General features: G+C 34.7%; 2 protein-coding genes across 7 annotated transcripts in view; one reads left to right on the forward strand and one right to left on the reverse strand.

Moving 5' to 3' along the window:
* Positions 1 to 10,013, forward strand: part of LOC129001692 (uncharacterized) — a 34,899-nt gene extending 24,886 nt beyond the window's left edge. For all 4 annotated transcript variants that reach the window (XM_054429085.1, XM_054429086.1, XM_054429087.1 and 1 more), the window contains 3 exons: positions 4,149 to 4,414; positions 5,177 to 5,385; positions 9,859 to 10,013. In XM_054429085.1, coding sequence (XP_054285060.1) covers positions 4,149 to 4,414; positions 5,177 to 5,385; positions 9,859 to 10,006 — 623 coding nt within the window. In that variant the 3' untranslated portion in view covers positions 10,007 to 10,013. The remainder of the gene's footprint in view (positions 1 to 4,148; positions 4,415 to 5,176; positions 5,386 to 9,858) is intronic.
* A 1,502-nt stretch (positions 10,014 to 11,515) lies between these two features.
* LOC129000119 (uncharacterized) lies at positions 11,516 to 21,056 on the reverse strand. 3 transcript variants are annotated; one of them, XM_054427023.1, is made up of 6 exons: positions 20,979 to 21,056; positions 16,594 to 16,754; positions 14,269 to 14,415; positions 12,681 to 12,946; positions 12,051 to 12,253; positions 11,516 to 11,737 (listed from the first exon to the last, which is right to left on the reverse strand). In XM_054427023.1, the coding sequence occupies exons 2-6, from the start codon at positions 16,745 to 16,747 to the stop codon at positions 11,596 to 11,598; spliced, it is 912 nt and encodes a 303-aa protein (XP_054282998.1). In that variant the 5' UTR covers positions 16,748 to 16,754; positions 20,979 to 21,056; the 3' UTR covers positions 11,516 to 11,595. The 3 variants fall into 3 exon arrangements, with proteins under 3 accessions (XP_054282998.1, XP_054282997.1, XP_054282996.1); XM_054427022.1 differs by lacking the exon at positions 20,979 to 21,056 and adding an exon at positions 17,327 to 17,451; XM_054427021.1 differs by lacking the exon at positions 20,979 to 21,056 and adding an exon at positions 16,886 to 17,028.
* Between the last annotated feature and the right edge of the window lie 1,737 nt (positions 21,057 to 22,793).

Consider the following 22,793-nt stretch of genomic DNA (forward strand, 5'->3'; position numbering starts at 1 on the left):
TATTAGTAAGATATACACTTATGTATAAATATATACACATACAATAGGCCTATATATAAACTATTTTTGAACATTATGATGAAATTTCAAAAACTCTTAATTTATTTACATATTATACTTTCGCATTCTACACCTTCCTAAAAAATAAAATACATTTTCATATAGTATATATATAAAAATCAGTCCGTTATATAGAATTTTTACATTTACACAACAAAACAAACATTTTGAAAATAGGATAAGTTATAAACATTTACCTGGATCGCTAATTGTCCTGGAGAAGGCAAATCATTATAGAATTAAAAATATACTAAGTCATGAAAAAATTATAAGAGAAACACAATTTGAATGGAAAATATAAAAAAAGGGGTACCCTATTTATATATTTACAGCATAGTTTTTGTTTCTTATGCACACTTGTGATTGACGTAGCACTCGGGGTGCACGCCCGCATTACATTACAATGAAAAGACTCACTATTACCGGTACTTTTACATTAGACTGGGACGGGTGGCGTCGTCCTGTAATCCAGCTACTAGGAGGTCACGAATTGTGGATATTTATAGGCGTGCACTGTGGGTGCGGTACTCCCTGGTGTGGATTAACGTCCGCACGAGTGAGTACTACGACCATCCGCAGTACTATCCTGATCATTAGACCAATTCGTATATACCAAGGAAAAATGTGGTTCGGATTCCACTATAAACTGTAGGTCCCTTAGTTGCCATTAGCTGTATGGGCTATTAATTAACAGCTGTGTCTAAGGAATGTCGGCCTTAGTCACTAACAAGACTACAAGATTGCGCCTCTCATCCTACACTCATCTCCATTCATACTTGGCTTAAAATACCTACTATGTATGGTCGCCATTTCATTGAACAGTATTAACAGTATTACTCACTTCAACAATAAAGGACGACTGTATTCACATGAAAAGTTTACTACAACTACTAAACAGATGTTTTAACCCTTCACTGTGTACATAAACAAACACTGCCAGACAGCTTGGTGCCAAAACATGTGATTTGGCAACTCAGCGCTCCAGTCCTGCCACTGCCTTCTGAACTTACTAAACTATATGTATAATATATATATATATATATATTCTTGTTCGTAATTTCATAAGCTTTCATTTGATACATATGGCGTTATGATTCGCCTCAGGATGCGAGCGCGTAATAGAAAAAATATGCGAGCCGATATATCGGCGCTTGGCCATATTCGCATCCGCAGCAAAAGCCGATATATCGGCTCTTGGCCATATACGCGACTACGGAGAAAGCCAATATATCGGCTCGTGGGTTAATATGGTTTATTTATCCAAAATTACAACTATGTTTTAGTTAAGAACAATTTTTAACAAATACAATATTTACAAACAAATCAAATAATAAATATTATCAGGTGATAATGTTCACATCACCACATTCTCCCCCACTATTTTTATGGTAGGTATAGCAAATGTAATCCTTTAGATACTCTTTGGCAGTAGTTCCCCCACAGCCGTCTCTGAAGTTGGGGCCTGAGATACTGTTTGTTGAGTATCATTTTGATCTTCATGGTGGTCAATGTCTGAATCCATATTTTCAACATTCTCTCTCTCAGTAGTGTTGTCTTCAGGAGGTAGATCACCAGGTGGTAGGCCAGCGGGTGCAAGATGTCTCAGGGATACTTGTGATTCTGATCCATCTCTTCTTCTGGTGAGAGCGTACTGTGGATTTCATTCCAAAAGTTGAACTGACTCCACAAGGTCATCATATTTATTAGATCTTACAAACCTTCTAAGCAGGACAGGACCAGGAGCAGATAGCCAAGATGGTAAGAAGTCTCCATTGGTAGTTCTTCTGCTATGTATAAAGAATCTTTCGTGCGGTGTGCAATTTGTCGCAGTACATAAAAGAGATCTGACTGAGTGAAGAGCCCCATGTAATACTTCATCAATCAATTATCAATCATTAAGATGGGGACGCCACTTAGGTGCGTATTTTAACCCAAATATGAGTGAAGGATGAGTGTAGAATGGTGTGAGATGATCTGTGTAGCTTTGTTACTGACTAAGATCAGCTGCTTCATTAGCCAGGATCATTTATTTAAAGCCCAATGATCAGGAACAGCTGGGTCCAGTTTCGAACCATCAAAAAGCTACTGACTTTTCTCAGGATCGAACCGGTGACCTTTTGATTAGTAGGCGAGCACTATAACCACTCAGCTACCCAGCCAACTTGTGAAGAAAGTCCGTCAGTTCACGTGACATAAAAGATGACCCTCTATCTGAATGTACAGAGGACGGGGCCCCAAACATAAAAAATAGATCTGAAAAACATTTGATTACTAACTGTTGCTGAACTAATGTCCTTACAGGGGTAAGAAAATACAAAATGAGAATACTCATCCACCATGGTTAAAAGGTAACGGTTTATGGTCGTTGATGGAAGAGGGCCCTTCAATATTTAGACGTTTGAAGGTTGTGGTTGCCTTTATCAATTTTCTTTGGAATTGGTGAAATCTTGGCTTCACTTCTGCACATGTTTGACAAGCTGACGTCATCCTTTTTACATCATCCAGAGTGTAGTTTAGATTTTTAGTTCTAATCCAATGAAACATTAGAGTGACTCCCGGATGGCAGAGATATTTGTGTAATTCATATAATTTAGCTTTGTCCCAGCGAACCCCACATGCCCGAGAGAGCGTATCTGCTTTAACATTCACCCTATCAGATCGGTACACTATTTCATATTGTTAAGGTGTTAGCTCTAGTCGCCATCTCATAACCTTGTCGTTTTTAGCGAATTTCCCATATAGGGAATAAGCTATTACCGTAGTACTCATGGTAAGACCTGGACCCGGGACCGATTTAATTTTTTGTTTTGAGGTCCCTAGAGGCCTAAAACACCATCCGTTCAAATTCATATATATACATATATATATGTCCGTTAGCGCGATAACTTGAGCAAAAATGATCCGATTTGATGAAATTTGGTACAAACTTGTAAACCTACGTTTATTCGAACGAGTTCGCGATCCAGCATAATCGGACCATGGGAACAGGGGTTTATGGGGGGTTTTATGGGGTAAAAATGGGGTTTTCCCATTTTTGACCCTAAAAACAAAACAAATTTCAATTTCTTTTTAAACAATTTTGTAGAGCTTAAAAAAAGAAATAATTTAGTATATTGAAGCGCTGTTGTATGCCTAACGGTCGCGGAGAAAATTCAAAAATAGTGTATTTTAAAATTCCCATGTTATTCTTATGGAGAAAATTAAAACTGTTGTTGTAGTTTACTTGTTTATGGATAAATGTTGATAAAATTTGGCAAATTTATTTCATCTTATACTATTGACGTAAGGTCAAAAAGACTTTTTACCTTCCTCGTAGCAGCAAACCTAAGCACTCAATAAATCTAATGTTATTTAAATTGGGAATAAATATGTCTTATTCATGGAAATATTTTAGTAAAAATGTAATCAGACAAGTTGAAATTTGTTTAGTCTGCAGGTTTGCTGCGGCGGGGTTATTTATTTTACTTGTATGCCTCTTGTCAAAAACAAATGATAAAGCTTGCTGATCTGTGCATAATCTGAAGTCTCTTCCGATAAGAAATGGTTTACATTTTCTAAGGGCTTAGACAATGGCAACGGCTTCTTTTTCAACAGCTGAATACAGCTTCTCAGATTTGTTTAGAGTCTATGAGAAAAAAAAACAATTGGCCGATTATCTTGACTAAAGTTGCTGCCACGGCTATGTCAGATATGTTAGTCTCCACTACCAGTGGCTCTTGTCCATTCCTAGGAGTTTATGTTCACATCACCACACATAGAAAAGTAGAGTCAAAAACCACACCTGTTGAAGTTTACTGTAAAATAACTTTAAAAATATTGTTAGTAGGCCTAAACACATAAAATGTTTAATGTACTGTATATTAAAGAGAATTTTACCTCAAAAAAATTTTAAACTAAATAAAGTTTTAACGGTTTAAAGGTTTTGAGGAATAAACTCATTTGTGAAATATGACCAAAACTAAAGAAACCCTGGTTTGGTGTAAATTAATATTGACCATTTCACTATGATAAACTTCCTATCAACTAGTGCATCCCTGTTTACTGTTTTAAAATAAGTAACAATTTTTCTTAACTGGAGTTACTTTCAGGGTGCAGTGTTTTGGTAGCAGGATCAGTCGGGCCTTACGGAGCTTGCTTGCATGACGGTTCTGAATACACAGGAACTTACATAGAGACTCTGACTCAGCAACAGCTGATGGACTGGCATAGGCCGAGGATACAGGCACTGGTAGAGGCTGGGGTGGACTTGCTGGCTGTGGAGACAATACCTGCAGTAGGGGAGGCTGTGGCTGTGCTGACATTGCTGAAGAACGAGTTCCCCAATCAGAAGGCCTGGATCAGCTTTACTTGTAAAGTAGGTTCTCAATTTCTCAGGGGTAGGTTAAAATGGTATTGTATTTTTTTTTGTCACACTTTTACATCCCAGGAAGCGAGGCTCTAGCTCAGAACCGTTTTACACATTACTTATAGCCTAGAGGGTCGCAGCTTCATAATACCTGCCTGGAGCGATAACGTTACTGGCACATTAGGTTACTTAACCGAATGGGTGATCACGGGGGTTGCTGTTATCATGGCAGACAATCAACGCTATCACCAAAACCGCAAAATGTGCTGACAGGTGTTGCCGAAATCACGAGTGAAGAATTTTGGTGTCACCCAAGTTATGCTCCTCTCAATATCCTACCTTTTGGCTGTTCTATATGAGGAGTTCTATTGTATAGCTAAACAGCCATTGGTAATTTTAGGTAAGATTTGAACCTGAGACCATAGTAATAGCTGGCGTAGTGTTTAGAGCGCGGGACTTCAGCCCCTGAGGTCCCGGGTTCGATCCCTGCCAAGTCACCAATGGATTTTATCTAAGTGATAATGCCGTAACCCCTAGGTCTAGCCTGAAGTAATGTGAAAAATAATCCTAGCGTCCTAGGACAAAAAAAACCATAAACAAAGTGAAACTATAGTAATACCAGAAACAAAAGAACCCTGGGCCGTTTCGAGCCGCGCAGGTTTGAATGCTACGCCACACCTACCTGCGCGAACCACGTGATCTTTTCGTTTCTGCGCAGGTTGTTTTGTTCTTGGGATATCTATAATTTACTATCTGTTTTTGTTTACATAGGATGAGCTGCATATTTCACACGGAGAAACACTCAAAGAGGCGGTGGCACAGTGTTGCCAAATCAACAGGGATCAGTTGGTAGCAGTTGGTATCAATTGTTCCAATCCTGTGTTTATCGCAGATTTGCTCAGAAGTGCGCAGGATGTGCCCCAACGCCCCCCTTTTGTTGTATACCCCAACTTAGGGGCCACTTGGACACCAGGTGTTGGGTAAGATTCAATTTACCATTTAGTACATAGTTTTTATGGTATGTAGGTTGCCCCTTATGATTTGTTGGTAATAGGGTCTAATGTATATTAATATGTACAACATAATTAAACCAGAGATTGAAACCCTACAAATTTCATTCAAGCTATTGGCAACAATTTCAATTTGTTTTGGTAACCAAGCTCTCCAATGTCTTATAGTTAAACAAATAACAGTAATGGTACGTTTACATTAATTCAAGCTCGCATTCGAGTTAATGGAATGCGATAGCGAGCGAGTTACAATTCGAGCAGCGTTTACATTGTTGTTGTTACTGGAATAATAATAGCAGTGGCGAGTGATGTAGTTGTAAGGCAAAAGATAAGTATTCTCTGTGTATAATATGTTTATGTTTAGTATGTATTTATTAATAAGTGAACTTATTAAAGATTTATGTAGAAATTTATAAGTATGTATATGTAGTATGAGTGAAATTATTCAAGGTGTTTTGGTGGGTGTAGGGATAAAAAAAATTAAATTTAACACACATCACCACTAAACTTAGCCATCACTGTACAGTAAACACAAAAGCTATAAACAAAGAGAAACATCCCTTTTCCACCACATTTACGTTTTCACAAACTGGGATTCACAAAGATGGGCGTTTTCACACTACACAGCACATCGCCAGCACTGCAACAGCAACAGCACGGCAACGGCAGGGGTCCTTACACACTTGACAGCAACGACACGTAGAGCACAACATTTTTACTGCAGTCAGAGCAGTCAGCGTTTAGATTTGGTGGAAGCAACATGGCTGACTTTAATCGAAGATTATAATTATTATATTTGTTGGAATAATTGGAATATTTCTTTCCACGCCTTTTTGCTAATAATTTTTTGTTTATTGTCCTCATTAGTTTTGTCCTAAAGACAGGGCTTAGACTCTACAAGCTCAATGAGCGAGACGACGTGGTACTTAAATGTAGCACTTTCTTTTTCCATCTTGCAAACAAAGCACGCACCTTGTACTCAGGCCAGGGCTTGATGTATTGTACTGACACTGACTGAGACTACTGACAGACGGTGACTGCACGGCAACAGCGACGTTGGGGGGCCAGCAGCTCGCCAGCATGTCCCGTCACGTCGCCAGCACGTCACCGTCACATCACCAGTGGGTACGCTCTCATATGATAACATTACCAACGTCGACGGGCCAGCGCTGTGCTGGCGACGTGCTGTTGACGTGCTGTGTAGTGTGAATCGTATGCGAGTGTGCGAGCATTTACCGACATATTGGAAAGTAATTCAAACGACAAAATGCCACTCGTTCTCGCATTCCACCACTAGCATGCAAGTAAATTTGTGACACTTATTCGAGGAGGAATGCAAGCTGTACTCGTATGTCTGAGGAAAGCAAAGTTATCGAGTCCTTGGATTACAAGAAACATTTTTAATCGAATAAAAAGGAGAAGAAAGCTTTATATACTTTCCAAAAAAAGACCATATGACACTGCTTTCAACACCTATTTCAAAAGATTTACAGACAATTTAAAAGTTGACATTGACACAGCAAAAAACTTATATTATTCAAATAAACTTGAAGAATGTAATGGTAATATTGCCCAACAATGGAAAATTATTAATAACTTGACTGGAAATGTAAAAGATAAGAACATTGATAGGATTGAGCTAAACGATGGGACACTGATAACAGAGCCTGGCCTTATCGCCCAGGAAATAAACAACCACCTTGTCTCAATTCAGGCTGGACAACCAATCACTTTCCCTGCAGCAATTCTACCTCCTATGTACATCTGTCCACAAACGTTTTTTATAGCACCAACTACAGTGCAGGAAATAAAGTCAGTTGTTAGTAATTTAAAGAACAAAAAATCTACTGGCTTTGATGGCATCAGTGTTAGTTTACTTAAACATATAATTGACGAAATATCTCTTGTTTTAGAATACATATTTAATATGAGTTTCAACAAAGGTATTTTTCCAGAGACACTCAAATTAAGTTTAGTTGTACCCATTTTGAAAAAAAATAATTCTTTTAATTTAGAAAATCTCAGACCCATTAGCTTACTTTCAGTTTTTTCTAAAATACTCGAGAAGCTCATGATGATTAGAATTGAAATTTTTTTAAATAAAACACTTTTTTTCAGTAATAAGCAGTTTGGTTTTATTAAAGGCAGGTCAACAGAAAGTGCTTTATTGGCAGTAACCGATCACATCTTCCAAGGATTAAACTCAAAACTGAAAACAACAGGTCTATTTATTGATTTTAAAAAAGCTTTTGACATGGTAAATCACAACATTCTTTTAAATAAATTGCAAAACGTAGGAATAAGAGGTACAGCTTTTGAGTGGTTTAAGAGTTTCATCACAAATAGGAGGCAACAAGTAAAAATAAACAATGACTACAGTAATCCTCTCATTGTACAAACGGGTGTGCCCCAAGGGTCAACGACCTCAGGTATTTTATTTTTAGTGTTCATCAACGATTTATTAAATCTACCTTTTAACGGAAATATCTTTGCTTTTGCTGATGACATTGCTCTTTTTTACACACAAAACGATTTGATGTTGATGGAAAATTTAATAAACGATGATCTTTTACTTTTAAGAAATTGGTGTTTGATCAATAGAATGCAGGTAAATGTAAACAAAACCAAATTTGTTAATTTCCACTCAACCGGTTTTGAATTGCCATCTCCTTTAATTTTTCACTCCTCAAATTGCAGTCCACAACTATGTAATTGCCAGCCGTTAGAAAAAGTAAAATCTATAAAATATTTAGGAGTTCTACTCGATGAAAAAGTCACCTTCGAACCTCATATATTAAATCTACATGCTAAGATACGAACACAAATAAGAAAATTTTATTTTTTAAGAAATTTTTGTAACGAATCACTTTTGAGAACATTATACTTTGCACTAATCAACTCAAGATTGCAATATGCCTTGCCATGCTGGGGAGGAACTTATAAAACTTTGATAAATAGATTAAGAACAACACAAAACTTTTTTATGCGGATAATTTTGAAACAACCTAAAAGAACAAGTTCATTTCCACTCTACCAACAGTTAACAATTTTGCCCATACAGCACCTTTTTGTTTTCAAAGTTCTTAGACTGTTTTTTGTTCGAAGTGGAAACAGAGTTAACGTCATACCAAATATTACACACACATACATAACAAGAAGCATTACCAATAATACTCTGAAACTACCCAAAGTAAATAAAGCTATTTTTCGTCACTCTTTTCAATATCTAGGTCCAAAATACTATAATTATCTACCACTTCAAATAAAGAATAGTTTAAATTTAAAGCAGTTTAGCAAAGCAACGATAATTTGGCTTTCTTCTCAGCAGGACATAAATTATATAAATAATATCCTGTTGTAATAACTTTCATTGTTTATTAAAACAGTTCTTGTTTTGTCCATCAGATGCACAGTTCAGGCGGAATTCAATGTTTTATATCAGATGCTAGACCATAAATTACAACGTCATGTTAGCCTATAAGTTAGTATAAGCAAACTGGTTACACTACTGGATCAAGTAGCCAGTTCTATTTCTCTACATCTCATGTATTGTTACATTGTGGTTTTTTGTGGGAAATAAACTTCATTATTCATTATTCATTCATTATTCATGTGAGCTTGAATTAATGTAAACGCACCTTAAGAGTAAGTATAGTCAATGGTGATAGTAACGGTTGAATTAAACCCCTTGTATTTAAAGGGTGTTGTTGCTACAGCAATGTCTGTAGACATAGACAGCTGAGTTCTATGTTTTGTTTTATTTTGTTACTAAGAAAAAAAAAACTTTGAAAGAACAATTTAATCCCAAACTTAAAATCCCTAATTTTTTCAACTTTTAACTTAAAACTGAAATTAAAGCAGGTAATCAAACAACTTATCCACGGATTTCACAACAGATGTACCAATTTTTTTTCAAACATAAACTCTCAACATTTTCAATCTATAATATTAGTTTTAACCATTTTAAATTATTGAGTTTGGGTTTTCACACTCAATTTGATTCAGTAAAAATTGGGTTATTTCTATCCGAGAGTGTCTCTGCCTATCGCCATAACGCGAAAGCTCGCACGGGGACCTGTGATGTTTTATTAGATATGATTAATAAAACAACAAGCAACATATTTGGCATACATTACAAACCTTAATGTCAACTATATTCAACTGATATACACTCTATTGTGTTAAAATGTCAATGTGAAATCTTCGTTTTGGGGCATTAAAACACTCAATACAAGTTTTTACCTTATGGTTCTCGCAGAAGTCACAATCAGGATAGAACTTGCAATAGTTCTCATTGCGGTAGTTCTATATTTCAGTATTTATTTATTTATGTGATTATATATACAGACTAATTAGGCAACTTACCTAATTTCTAAGATATATTCTAGTATTTCTAATCCACCTCTATGTTTTGCAAGTATCTAAGTGCAGTACTTTTTATAGCTGGACTGACATAGACTCCAATCACCCGTTGGTCCATTACCTGCCAGAATGGATCTCACTGGGAGCAGAGTATATCGGAGGCTGTTGTCAAACTACGGCCGAAGATATGAAGAGCTGCAGGGAATATTTAGACTCGAAAATAAAATGACTTTATATCACAACTCTACAGCTGTTCTCCTTCCACCTTGCCTGTAACTACTGTAAGTCAATACGTCTTTCCTATGGTAATATTCATGGCTCAAGAGTCTGCCCGATTATAAGATATATTAACCATTAAACATAACCAATTTATTTTAAAACTGTATAATTTAAATTGGATTTCTGTAAATATTAAGTTTTTTTAAACCATCCTTATGACAGTACGTATCTGGATCCGGATCCGGTACCAACATTTTCTTGGATTCGCCCATCAATATTATTTTGTAAACCTATAAAACATTAGAAAACTCATAAAGAAGTATAAAATCATACATAAAGATAATAATAGCAAAGCTCCTAAAAAGGGTATAAAGATAACATAAAAACGTTTCTTTCCCTTTGTTCTTCCATTCTTTCTTGATGGGTTTCCCTTCATCCACACATTCAACAAGTTGCCATGGTTACTTTACTAATCACCCCATTAAAGACTACTACAGTATGTCGTTATCAGGCGAGCTTTTATCATCACTTATGCTATTGATAACAACATCATTTTTATGAGTTTTATATTTATTATTGTAACAATTAAAGGTTAGTAATTAACATTTAAATAACAATATAAACTAATCTTTTTAAGAACTAGAAATGCGTAAAGTAGTAGATGGAACCGTCGGACTGAAGAATCGACAATTTTCCAACAGTTCTCCCTTCCGGTTATTTCCTCAAGAACCAGGAACCATCTTTTGGAACGGACACATCACTAGAAGGCGCCATTAATGTTTAATAATTGGTTAAATCAAATCCTATCTGGTGGGATTCGTTTAAAAAATAAGTGCCAAGGATGCATTCTCGATTAATGAAATATGTATTCATGGGACATTTTCAGCTTAAAAATTTTAGGGTAGCCTACATAGAGTAAGATGCAGTGAGTAGCTTTGATACTGACTAAGGCCATCTCTTGAAATAGCTGTACCATTTATTATGAGTTCAATCTAGGATTACTGTTTGCAGTTTTGAGTACTGCTATTGACTTTTGGATACTGAAGTGACACCCCATCTATATGGACCAGCTGTTGCTAATTTTGTATCAAAAAGAATATAGTTCTGTGAGCCAGTCATAGAATGTGCTAATATTGTATCTAAAATTATATATTCGTCCTTATTCTTTGTTACAGAGATATTTGATGGGCATAATAGATGCTTAAGGTTACAATAAGTTATCCTATCAGTTTGACTTGGTTGAAAGACCATCATAGTCGTCAGAAATCAGTGACTTGCATCAGAGCAATCTGTCGGTAGCTCACGTTGACTAAATCTATTTTAATGTAAAAACTGGTAACAACTTTATGGAAATGGAATGTCTAGTTCTATTAATAGTCAAAAGTACTGTCTGGAACCAGCTACTGTAGATCCAGAAATTCAATTGTTAGTGAGCACTACAACTACAAAGTTGCTACATAAGACTAATTATTTGTTATTAGGATGAAATATTAAGAAGTAGAAATATTATTAAGTATGTAATCAATTTTATTTATAACCTTAATAAGCTCAGTAATAAAGTATAATTATTTACAAATGTATTTTGACATCCAAATTCGCTTACAACGTATCCAAGTACTTGCGGCACAGCCGTATATCTTCTGCTGTAGTTCTGCAACACCCACCAATGTATTTGGCTCCCAATGAGATCCACTCGGGAATGTAATGGGTGAGAGGCACGCAAGCGTCTTTGTTTGTCCACCTTTAAGAAGAAATCAGGTTAGGTGCTGAAGACAGTTAGTTGTTTGTTTGTGGCATAATGGGTTTTATTGAAGCACCTGGAATTATCGTGCCAAGCGATCTTATAGTTCACTTGATCACCCACTTGGAGTTTTGGTTAAAAAGTAAGGATGAGAGGAAACAGGAAAGATGTAGTTTTTTTTAACTAACCTTTACATGGTAAATGTTGCGGAAGTAGTTTAGTTCAACCTGTACCAAATGAGACCAAAACTATTGAATTTACAATTTAATTAAATATTTCACAATTAAGATGCACATAGATGCACTTTGCTCACCCTGCATCTGAATCCCATGCTTCTCCACTGTTAGGGTACACAATGAAGGGAACTTGCTGCTCCTGTGCACTCTTTAGCAGAGAAGAGATAAACACAGGGTTGGAACAGTTGCTGCCAACTGCCACCAGCTGATCCCTGTTAGTTTGGCAACACTGTGCCACCGCCTCCCTAAACGTCTCCCCATGTGATAAGTGCAGTCCATCCTGTGTGTAATGTTTTCTCATTAATCTTTTTTAACTATCTTAAAAAAACTCAAGAATATCTATAGTACGGTTACAGATAGGTCTTAAAAAACAAAAAGGTCTAGCTACCAGAAAAGCATGAAACGTGTTACAGGAGATCTTGGAACAACACAGTAAGAACAAAGCGACTACTATATACCAAGACAGTGTCTGAAGGAGTAGAAGAGGTAATTAGTGGGTAGTGTTTGGGTATTAAAAAGTTTTTTAGTACACCACTACAGGCTGGCCAACTGTGTTTGTAAACACATTTTCCCGCCTCTCCCTAAAAAAAAGAAAATACCAAGACTACTCCGAATTTTGAGTCATAAAACTGCCAAACAATTATTACAAGAGGTATACAAATGAACTTCGGGATTTAAATAATCACGATTTTAATGTTAAGACCTACTTTGCAAGTAAAGCTGATCCAGGCCTTCTGATTGGGGAACTCGTTCTTCAGCAATGTCAGCACAGCCACAGCCTCCCCTACTGCGGGTATTGTCTCCACAGCCAGCAAGTCCACCCCAGCCTCTACCAATGCCTGTATCCTCGGCCTATGCCAGTCCATTAGCTGTTGCTGAGTCGTAGACTCTATGTACTCCCCTCGATACTCTGACCCATCATGCAGAGAAGCTCCATATGGTCCGACTGATCCTGCTACCAAAACACTGCTTCCTGCAAGTTGGTCACAAATCAGTTTAAAAAATGGTAGTCACACATAAAACTATACTTGTTTAAAAAAAACTCTATATTTTTATCATAAGAGTGCTGAATAAGTTAACTGCTTCCTAAACTAAGTTCGTAGGTTAACAAATTTAAATCACTGTTAATTTTAAGTTTCATTTTCACTTTGGTGGGGTCATGTGCACCTACTTAAATCCCGTTTTTTACTTGAGAAAGGTTGAGGAAGCTCACAATACTGGAGAAATTAAAAATTTTTGTTAAATTGGACATTTGGTTAGGTTAACAATTGATGGGATATAATACCCTCGTTGCAACAAACCTGCGGACTAGTCGAATTTCAATTTACCTGGCTGGATTTCTAATTATAAATTTCTAAAATTGTCAGATTTATTTCCTATTTAAATAACATTAATTTTAATGAGTACCTAGGTTTGCTGCTACAGGGAAGGTATTGAGGTGTGTTTTTTATTGAAATGTTGATAGCTTAGTATGAAATAAACAAAATTGCCAAATTTGATCAAAATATGTCCATAAACAAGCAAACTACGACTGTTTTTCATTCTCCAAGAATAACATGAGAATTTTAAATTTAATTTTTTTTTTTATTATCTCCGTACCCGTTAGGCATACAACAACGCTTAAATAAATAGGCAAAATTATTTCTTTTTTTCTAAACTCTACAAAATTGTTTGGAAAGAAGTTGTGAAATGTTATGTTTTTAGAGTCAAAAATAGGAAAAACAAAATTTTATCCCATAAACCCCCGTTCCCATAGTCTGATCATGCTGGTTCGCGAACTTGTTTGAATAAACATGGGTTTACTTGTTTGTACCAAATTTTATCAAAATTGGATCATTTTTGCTCGAGTTATCGCGCTAACAGACACAACATATATATATATGAATGGACGGTGTTTTTGGCCTCTGGGGACCTCAAAACGAAAAAGTAAATCGGTCCCCGGTCTAGGTCTTACCATGAGACCTTCGGTAATAGCTTATTCCCTATATGGGAAATTTGCTAAAAATGTTAATTATTTTAACTCAGCCTAATTATTATAACCTAACCTTAAGTTTCTGTCAAGCATGGCTGCTTTCAGTTGTGACTGAATATTAATTCTGGCTGACACTGTGTCCTAAGAACTGTTAGTAAACAGAACTTTCTACAGTACATATAATCAATACTACCTATTAAAACAATGTATTTCACAAGGTGTTACAGATGCAACAGTTTTCATCCCGTTGTCACCTAGCTAAGTTAACTTGATAAGCAGCTAACTTGTCGAAAAGGATATAAGTTGATGTATTGCCTACATACCATTTTCTGATTTGTTTACTGCTTTTCTTGCTAAAACAACAGCTTCCTTGATGAGATCCAGGCTTTGTTGTCTATCAAGATTTAAATATTTTTGAAACCCATCAACACTGGCCTGATAAGTGTTAGTGGAAATTATTTCACATCCAGCTGAAAAAATAAAATTGATTAAGTTTTCATTAGACATGTAATGCCTAGGACTTGTTTAAGTTGGTTATACGGATAATTTTTGAAAATAAAAGCTCACAAATGGGGTTTAAGCTATTATGTTTTACAGTAACTTAATGACAAAAATGCATTTAAAAGCCTTAAAGCAAATTAACTTTTCTAGCAATTTTAAAGCCTATAGCCTGGTTTACACGGGTCGAGTATGTCAGACGAGTTATTCGGCCCAGTTACTAGGCCCAGTTGTTAATTTGTTCAACTCGCCCGGTACTTGACTGGACTGTCTACACGCATTCCTATTTCAATTATTTCAAACAGGGACAGTGTAGGCACAGAGAAGTAATTTTTATTATTTCTTTACGGTGAAGGGTATTCCGTATACCGCAGCTTTCGTGTTAAATGTTGTTTGAGTTTAAAATGGCCCTTCAGGAATTTAATACTGAATCCATGCAGTAACTTAAGTAAATCACTGAATTAGATTACCGTATTAGATGTAAAACAGAATAACCACTTTACTTCAGAGGTTGCTTAAAGCTTTTTTGCAAAACTTTTAAACGGTGAGAAAATAGACTAAAGTGAAAGGTGATATTCTGAAAGAGAATAAGATTTGTTACAAATTACTATACTGCATTTCTTTAAAATGATATATAAAGGCAGCCAAAAGTTGCCTCCTAAAAAACATTTGAAAACACCGTTTTCAATGTATTTATGATAGAACACATTTTTGGAAGTGAGCTTTCTAACGACCCATCGATTAATAAAATCAGTCCAGTAGAACTGTAGATCCTAAGTTGTACAACAATTTTGAAAACTGAATTCTACAAGAGTAGATTACGAGACAATGCAACACAGTAGGCCTACTGTTCAACTTGTACAAAATCACTTGAACTGTTCAAATAAACCATTGAGCATTGAGTAGGCCTACACTACTCACTGAACTAACCTCAATACTGATCGTTGTGTGTGATCGACTCACTCAGCAACCAAATAAAAAATTTTAAAAATAATTCTGTGGTCACTGGACTTACTTGATAGCAGTAAACAGATGTTTCGCGGGCAAATTGTGGTGGTGGGGGTAGCTACTGGGCCGAGCAACTCGGTTTTCAACTAAATCACTCGACTCGCTCTCAACTGACCTCTTTTTATCAACTCGCCCGTTGCTCGACTCGCCCGCATGTCTACACCATGCGAGTTAAAGAGCGAGTGGCAACTCGTACACTGACTCGCCCGCCGTACTCGACCCGTGTAAACCAGGCTTATTGGAGAAAACTTGCTCTTATCTCATATGATCAAGAAAAATGGTACTTCCAGTCCTAGGGTGGTCCAAAAATATGTCTTACTTAGTATGGGTCAAGCACATTTAATTTAAAGCTTTTAAACACATAGTTATTTAATAAAGATAAATATAAAGATATTTTAAAGATATCTTTTAGAGATCTTTTTATAAAGATTTTTTAATCTTTAACACTTTTAATGTGATTGCCCAGCACACATGACCTTTTAACCATTACTGCCGAGAGAATGGTCAATGATTCTATTCCTGGCAAGATTAGTTCCAGATCCATCGGGCTATCAATAATGAATTACTGTATGCTATCTGGAAAAAAGTAGACATAGACAGTAACAAGAGCAAGAGCAAGAACAAGAGCAGTAACAAGAGTGGTTTGTACTGTTCCCTTACAAAAATAGATAAGAAAGTCAAAGGCATACATACAAAAGTTTTTGTAGATACATACAAAAAATAGGCTACACTTGTGATGAATCTTTGCTAAAAGAAATGTTGCGAGAAAGCTTGAAAATAAATCAGTCTTAGTAAGGATTTGATAAATCTGGCAACAAAGATCTTTGTAATCACTACACTCTTGGTCTTCCGGTGAGAGCAACATAAAATTGGTATTAGGCTAACATTCATTTAATTACCTATGTAAATTATGCAGTTATGACGCTGGCCGCTCTTAGGCCTGCAAATGAAGAATCTTGTAGAAATCCTTCTACTCCTTTTTACATTATTTTTTTCTTCTTTGGATTCAATAAATTTTTACTGATCGAATCGATATCTTTATTGTTCAATAATCTGATAGAGACGGATATCCAGTTTCACCTGTGGGAGTATAATCTAAAAGTAAAGTACCTAGACATGATCAGAGCTAAACCCTCTCTAACCTTCAACATAATCTGAGTGAGCGTTGCATACAGCCTCAGGATCAGTAACAAGAAATTCGGCGCACCAAAGTGGTTTTTCAGCAAGAACCTTTTCGTCCACGCCAACATGCTTTTTCAGTTGTGAAGAAAACCCGCCATCAAGAAGTACGGCCATAGCCTATCTGTGGGAACAATAATTTTTTTAAGTATATATATATCCTACAGATTAATTTTAAATGTATAAGATTATTATTACCTATTTTTATATTTTAAATTTATTTTTTGAGGGTTTATCTTGTTCATTGGTACTTACCAAATTTAAAATAATTTTCCTTGATATTTATTTCCTGGGTAGGCCTTCACTAGCCTATAGCATCAGCATCAGGCCTTAAGATAGGAATTAGCAGACAAACTACTGATTAAATAGATGATAATAAACTAGTCTATAACTACTTTTTTGTTGATAAATTAGAAAAATTATTGCAGCCTGTATAGAATAGTGAAGTAGTGAAGAACATTTAGGTACAGGTAGTTGTCTGTTGTGGCTTAAGCAGTGGGGTTAAGTTGCTTGAAACCATTTAAAATGTTATACCTAAGTAATTATTATTATTATTATTATGCATCCAAATTTGTGAGTTTATCTTGAAGTAGTATTATTTTAAAAAATAACTTATATACTGTATATACATAATTTGAGTTAAAGAGTTAACTTAATACAACTTAAGTATAAAAATATATAATTGTCCACAATTACTTATTAAAAGATTGATAGAATTAAAAAAAATTGTTTTCAGAATGATAGGGACCGATCTCCATGCAAACTTAGTAATATATAATTTAGAATTTACTTTCACAACTTTAAAAGTAGAAATAAACAACCCCGAGCCATACACAATCACAAACAACAACAAAATAAACAGGAGAGGAAAGTAGAAACAGCTGATAGAACAGTGTATGAGGGTTGCCAACTGCAAAATGCAAGTCTCAAGTCTCTCATTGAGTTCTCACTAATACTGTAATTTCACTGTATATCAAGAAGTATGCAGTAACTAGATAGCGTTCGCAGAGGCATCCACAAAATTAAGTGAAGTCATCAGGGTTCATATTTTATTGTTATAGGGTACGTTATGGTGTTAATTAAGTGATGGTGAGTAGGCTATAGAAGTGAAAACACAAAATCCATGGCATTCTCTTAAATCTGAGACCGTCGTCATAACTACTAAAATACCCCCCGCCGCAGCAAACATGCAGACTAAGCCAATTTCCATTTACCTGGCTGGATTTCTACTAAAATATACCCTGAAAATTGTCAGATTTATTTCCTATTTAAATAACATTAATTTTAATGAGTACGGTACCTAGGTTTGATGCTACAGGGAAAATAATCTCTGTAACCGTAAGGCATACAACAACGCTTCAATATACAAAATTATTTCTTTTTGGAAGCTCTACAAAATGGTCTGGAAAGAAATTGTGAAATTTTATTTTTTTAGAGTCAAAAATGGGAAAAACCAATTTTTACCCCACAAAACCCTCCATAAATGTTCCCATAGTCAGATCACGCTGGTTCGCGAACTCGTTTGAACAAATGTAGTTTTACACGTTTCTACCAAATTTAATCAAAATTGGATCATTTTTGCTTAAGTTATCGCGCTAACGGACACACATATACGTATATTTTTGGCCTCTAGGGACCTCAAAACAAAAAACCAACATATAACAATTTTAAATGTTTTTTTATAATATCAAATTTATAGATTGACTTTAAGAATTGTAGTTTGACTTCAACTACAACTACAACTGTTTCATTTTAATGAATGTAAACATTTCAAAATATAATATAATTACAAAATTTATATTAACATTCACATTCCGGCGTTTAAACTACAACTTATGTGTCTCACGTTAATAATTTTTATAATGAATCGGGAAGTGAAGATCCAGTAGTCAAGTTTTGGCTAACAGTTGAGCTTCCTAGTCGTCCTTGATGATCTTGATGGCTTTCAAACATATCATAAAATCAACAATTGATTATTCAAAGAAACCGGGGTGATGATACATGATACGCTGTTTATATGTATGTAAACAGTAAACTTTGTTAACGTGTGTGATTTTCATTCAAAGTAATTCATTGCTTACTTTAAGAAGGCTAATATTTAAAATTCAGTTTTCCTCAAGTAAGCCCATCATGTTAAAACAATACCCCCGCTGCAGCAAACCTGTAGCCTAAGCATTTGTCTGAATTTATTATGAATTAAATCTATTGTAAACATTAGGTTTAACGAGTACCTAGGTTGGCTGCTACAAGGAAACTAATAATTTAAAGTGAGGTTTTTAGTAAAATATGAATAGCTTTAGTATAAAATAATTAAATTTGACATATTTGATCAAAATATATCCATGAACAAGCAAACTACAAAACTTTACAATATTCTCCATAAGAATAACATGGGAATTTCAAATTTAACAACAATAACACAACCAAATTTTAGAATTTTCCCTGTTACCAATAACCGTACAAAAACACTTTGATATACTAAATTGTTTGTTTTTTAGCTCTTTAAAAAGGTCTTAAGAGAAATTTGGAAATTTTGATTTGAGGGTCAAACCCCTGCTGCAACGGGGGTGTATTTAATATTATTTCAAAAGTTACAATACAATTAATGAGGATATGAGAACAAATATAATACGACTATGATTAAATTAATCTTTCACTTTGACAGCATGACTGTATCACAATCAGATATTGTGATAGAAAATATTTTTCTACATTTTAATCGGTTAAGCTGGTGTCTTACTTAACGGATTAATTGTCTAGAGATACCCTGGTAGCAACGACTCCTATTGCATAATTCTGTATCAGTTATCCTTTAATTCCTAATTAATTAAAATATTATAAATACACGTCACCCCGATCACTTCATGTGTTTATTTCCTAGTAGTAGTAAGTTTACACTTTTACGGTCACGGTCAATGGCGGATTTTTTACTGCTGAACGTCAAATGTGCGCAGTTCAGAAGTGTTGTGGTTTACCTGGATAGTTTACATGCCGCTTGACCGTGTTTACATTTTTAATTAATGAATTCTTTAAAACATTTCATATCCAAAGACATTAATGAGTCAAACAGTGTTTTACCATCAAATTTGATCCTATTAACTACTACTGATTGTTCATCTGAAACATCGCCTCTAGACTATCACAAAATGGGGAATAAAACACCTGAAAAGGTCGGCAGTTTCAGAAGAAAATGTGTCAGAGCCAAGAAGTATCTCAAGAAGAGGGAGAAGATTCTGGTTATGTTGGCATTCTATGGAGAGAAGGTTTTAAGTTTTTTACACAGCCCTGAGGTACAAGAACTTTTATACATCTTAGAAACTTGTCCAGTTTTTGAATTCTGAAGATTTCAATGAAAAGTTTGTTTAACAGATCCATTAACAGTATTATATTTTTAGATTGTTATTACTGAATTACTTGTGTTAAATAATTAACATTGTTCATTTTTTACAGTCTTATTAAGATGTATTTTTTACATTTAATGTTTTTGTACAGTGACAATGCAAATGTGGTGCTTTTTGTGACAGTTTTAGTTTTAGCATTTTTGATTTTTTTTTAAACTGAGCCGACTTTATGATTCTTAATTTTAATTGTTTTCTGCAATAAACAGATTCTATTGTTGACTAGTTTACTTTGTATGAATCTCCTCACCACACTAATCGTTTTGTTGGTTGGTAATAATCGAGTCATAATGATTATGAGTGCATAAATATTTATGTAAATATTTTCAAATAATAGAATATTAAGTTTTAGGAATTTTGAGACTAATAAGGAACTAACACAAATTTTAGATCATGCTGTTATCTATCCCACAGTTTAAAATTAAACTAAACGTACTTGCAAATTTGAGCTTGATGTATTTCTAAAAATAAAAATGTGTACTTAATAGCTATAGAATGGGACCAAGTTTTGTTATAAGGCAGAATCTTATAAAAAATCCTAAGGACATTCACAGATATACCTAAATGATATATTTTAAATTATTTTATTTGTGAATATCACTCCTGTTGAAAGCCTGTCTTAAATTTAACAGAGGATATGGGCTAATTTTTAGGAATGAAGTTCATCTTAACCACAAAACGAATAGTATAATAATTTGAATATTTCTTGTACAATGTACTATGTAGTGAAAGGCAAAGTGTATACATGAGCAAAACTAAGGTAAAAGGTTTCTGAACTATTGAATCTTAGTTTCCAAATTAATATCAGACTTTGGATACTTTAGTTACTTTAAACATATTGTCAAGCAATATTTATGTTCTTTAATTATATTAATGACTTTTTTTATTGAATGGCAATTTTAAAATGTTTAAAGATGAAAATCAATGTTTAAGAAATTTACAATACCAACCTGTAATCAGAACTTGTACTCTTCAAAGAGGTAAGTATCTACTATCAAGATCTAAGAATAACAATCTCAAAGTTCATGAATCTGTCACGTTTTTATAAATAAAACTCTCAACAAAGAGATAGGTACTTAAAAATGTAATCTAGAAGTAGTTGCTTGCACAAGTACATCAGGCATTTTATCATTTGTCTCAGTTTTATCATTGAATCAAGAGTAGTTTGTAAAGCATATATTCACGGTCATTTAAAATAACTTTTAACACAATATTTTTTTAGTTAATAATGGCTCATTAAAAAAAGTATTGGATGGTCGACATCTACTCAGAGAAAATTAGCTTGTTCAATCGCTACATGAAACAAATAATCCCTTTCACTTTCTCCATTATATTCCTTAAAAATAATATCTTTTTTCTCCAATAAAATTCCTAAAATAAGGCTAATAAGGACATGTGTGTTGGTGTGGTATTCTTGAGAAAGGTGCTATTTCATGGGAATTTTTAGTTGAACATAAACTATGTAGTCTGACATTAGTACCGTAGATTAAAAGAAGTAGACATACTCCTTTTATCTATACTACTTTTATCTATGGTAGTACAGAGGCGCCACGAGACTCAGATTTTGGGGAGGGGTACAACTAGTACACCATCCTACAGGGTGGGTATAAAATACCCCGTAATACTTGGTATAAATAACTTGTGAGTAGGGTAACCACTTTAGAAAGTAGGCTAGAATAAATTAATTTTTATTTGGATTTTTATTGTTGGTGGGCTATAAAATTAAAAATTTTTTTAAGTTGGGGGGGGAGGCAAATGCCCCCCGTACCACCCTGGCCTACCGCCTATATGTTCTTAAACATGCTTCTACATGAAGTGTCAAATAAATTGGTGGTGTGGTATATTTATAGTACAAGTCACGAGTCTGCTCATTTATCCTCATTACGACCCAATTTCAATGAAAAATACCCCCGACACACTAAACCTGCAAACTAAATTTCCCATTTAAATAACATTAGATTTAAGGAATACTTAGGTTTGCTGCAAAAGGGAAGGTAAAAAGTGGTTTTAGCGGATTTCCCTATAGGGAAATAGCTATTACTGTAGGTAGCACAGTAAGACCTAGGCTCGGGACCGATATCTTTTTTTCATTTTGATGTCCCTAGAGGCCAAAAACACTATTCGTTCAAATTTGTATTTAACGTATATATACGTCTGTGAACTCGATAACTTGATTAATTTTTGTCTGATTTTGATGAAATTTGGCTTGAAGGTGTAGGGCAGTATTGAATGAGTTTGTGAAGCAGCATGATCAAACTTTGGGAACGGCGTGTTATAAAGGGTTTTGTGGGTTAAAAATTGTGTTTTCTCATTTTGACCCTCAAAACATAAAATTTCTCTTTACACCATTTCAAAGAGTTTGAAAAAAACAAATAATTTAGTATATTGGAGTGTTTTTGTGCGGTTGTTGGTTATGGATAAAATTGAATAAAAATAGTAAATTAATATCCCATGTTCTTAAGAGAATAATAGTGTCAAGTGAAATGTTGTAGTTTGCTTGTTTTATGGATATATTTTGATCAAACTTGGCAAATTCATTTATTTAATACTAAGCTATTCATATTTTACAAAAAAAACCCACTTTATTACACTCCCTGAAGCAGCAAACCTAGGTACTTGTTTACTTGTTAAACCCACTGTTAAAAATAGATTTAATTTAAAATCCAATACTTGTAAATGGAAATTTGCTTAGTCTGAAGGCCTGCTGTGGCGGAGGATTTTTCTCATCAAATGTTAATATTAATAGTATAGGGTTAAATTAATAA

Source organism: Macrosteles quadrilineatus, unplaced genomic scaffold, assembly GCF_028750875.1.
Source record: "Macrosteles quadrilineatus isolate MER2022 unplaced genomic scaffold, UCM_ALF_1.0 Scaffold_8__2_contigs__length_117827958, whole genome shotgun sequence".
NCBI lineage: Eukaryota > Metazoa > Arthropoda > Insecta > Hemiptera > Cicadellidae > Macrosteles > Macrosteles quadrilineatus.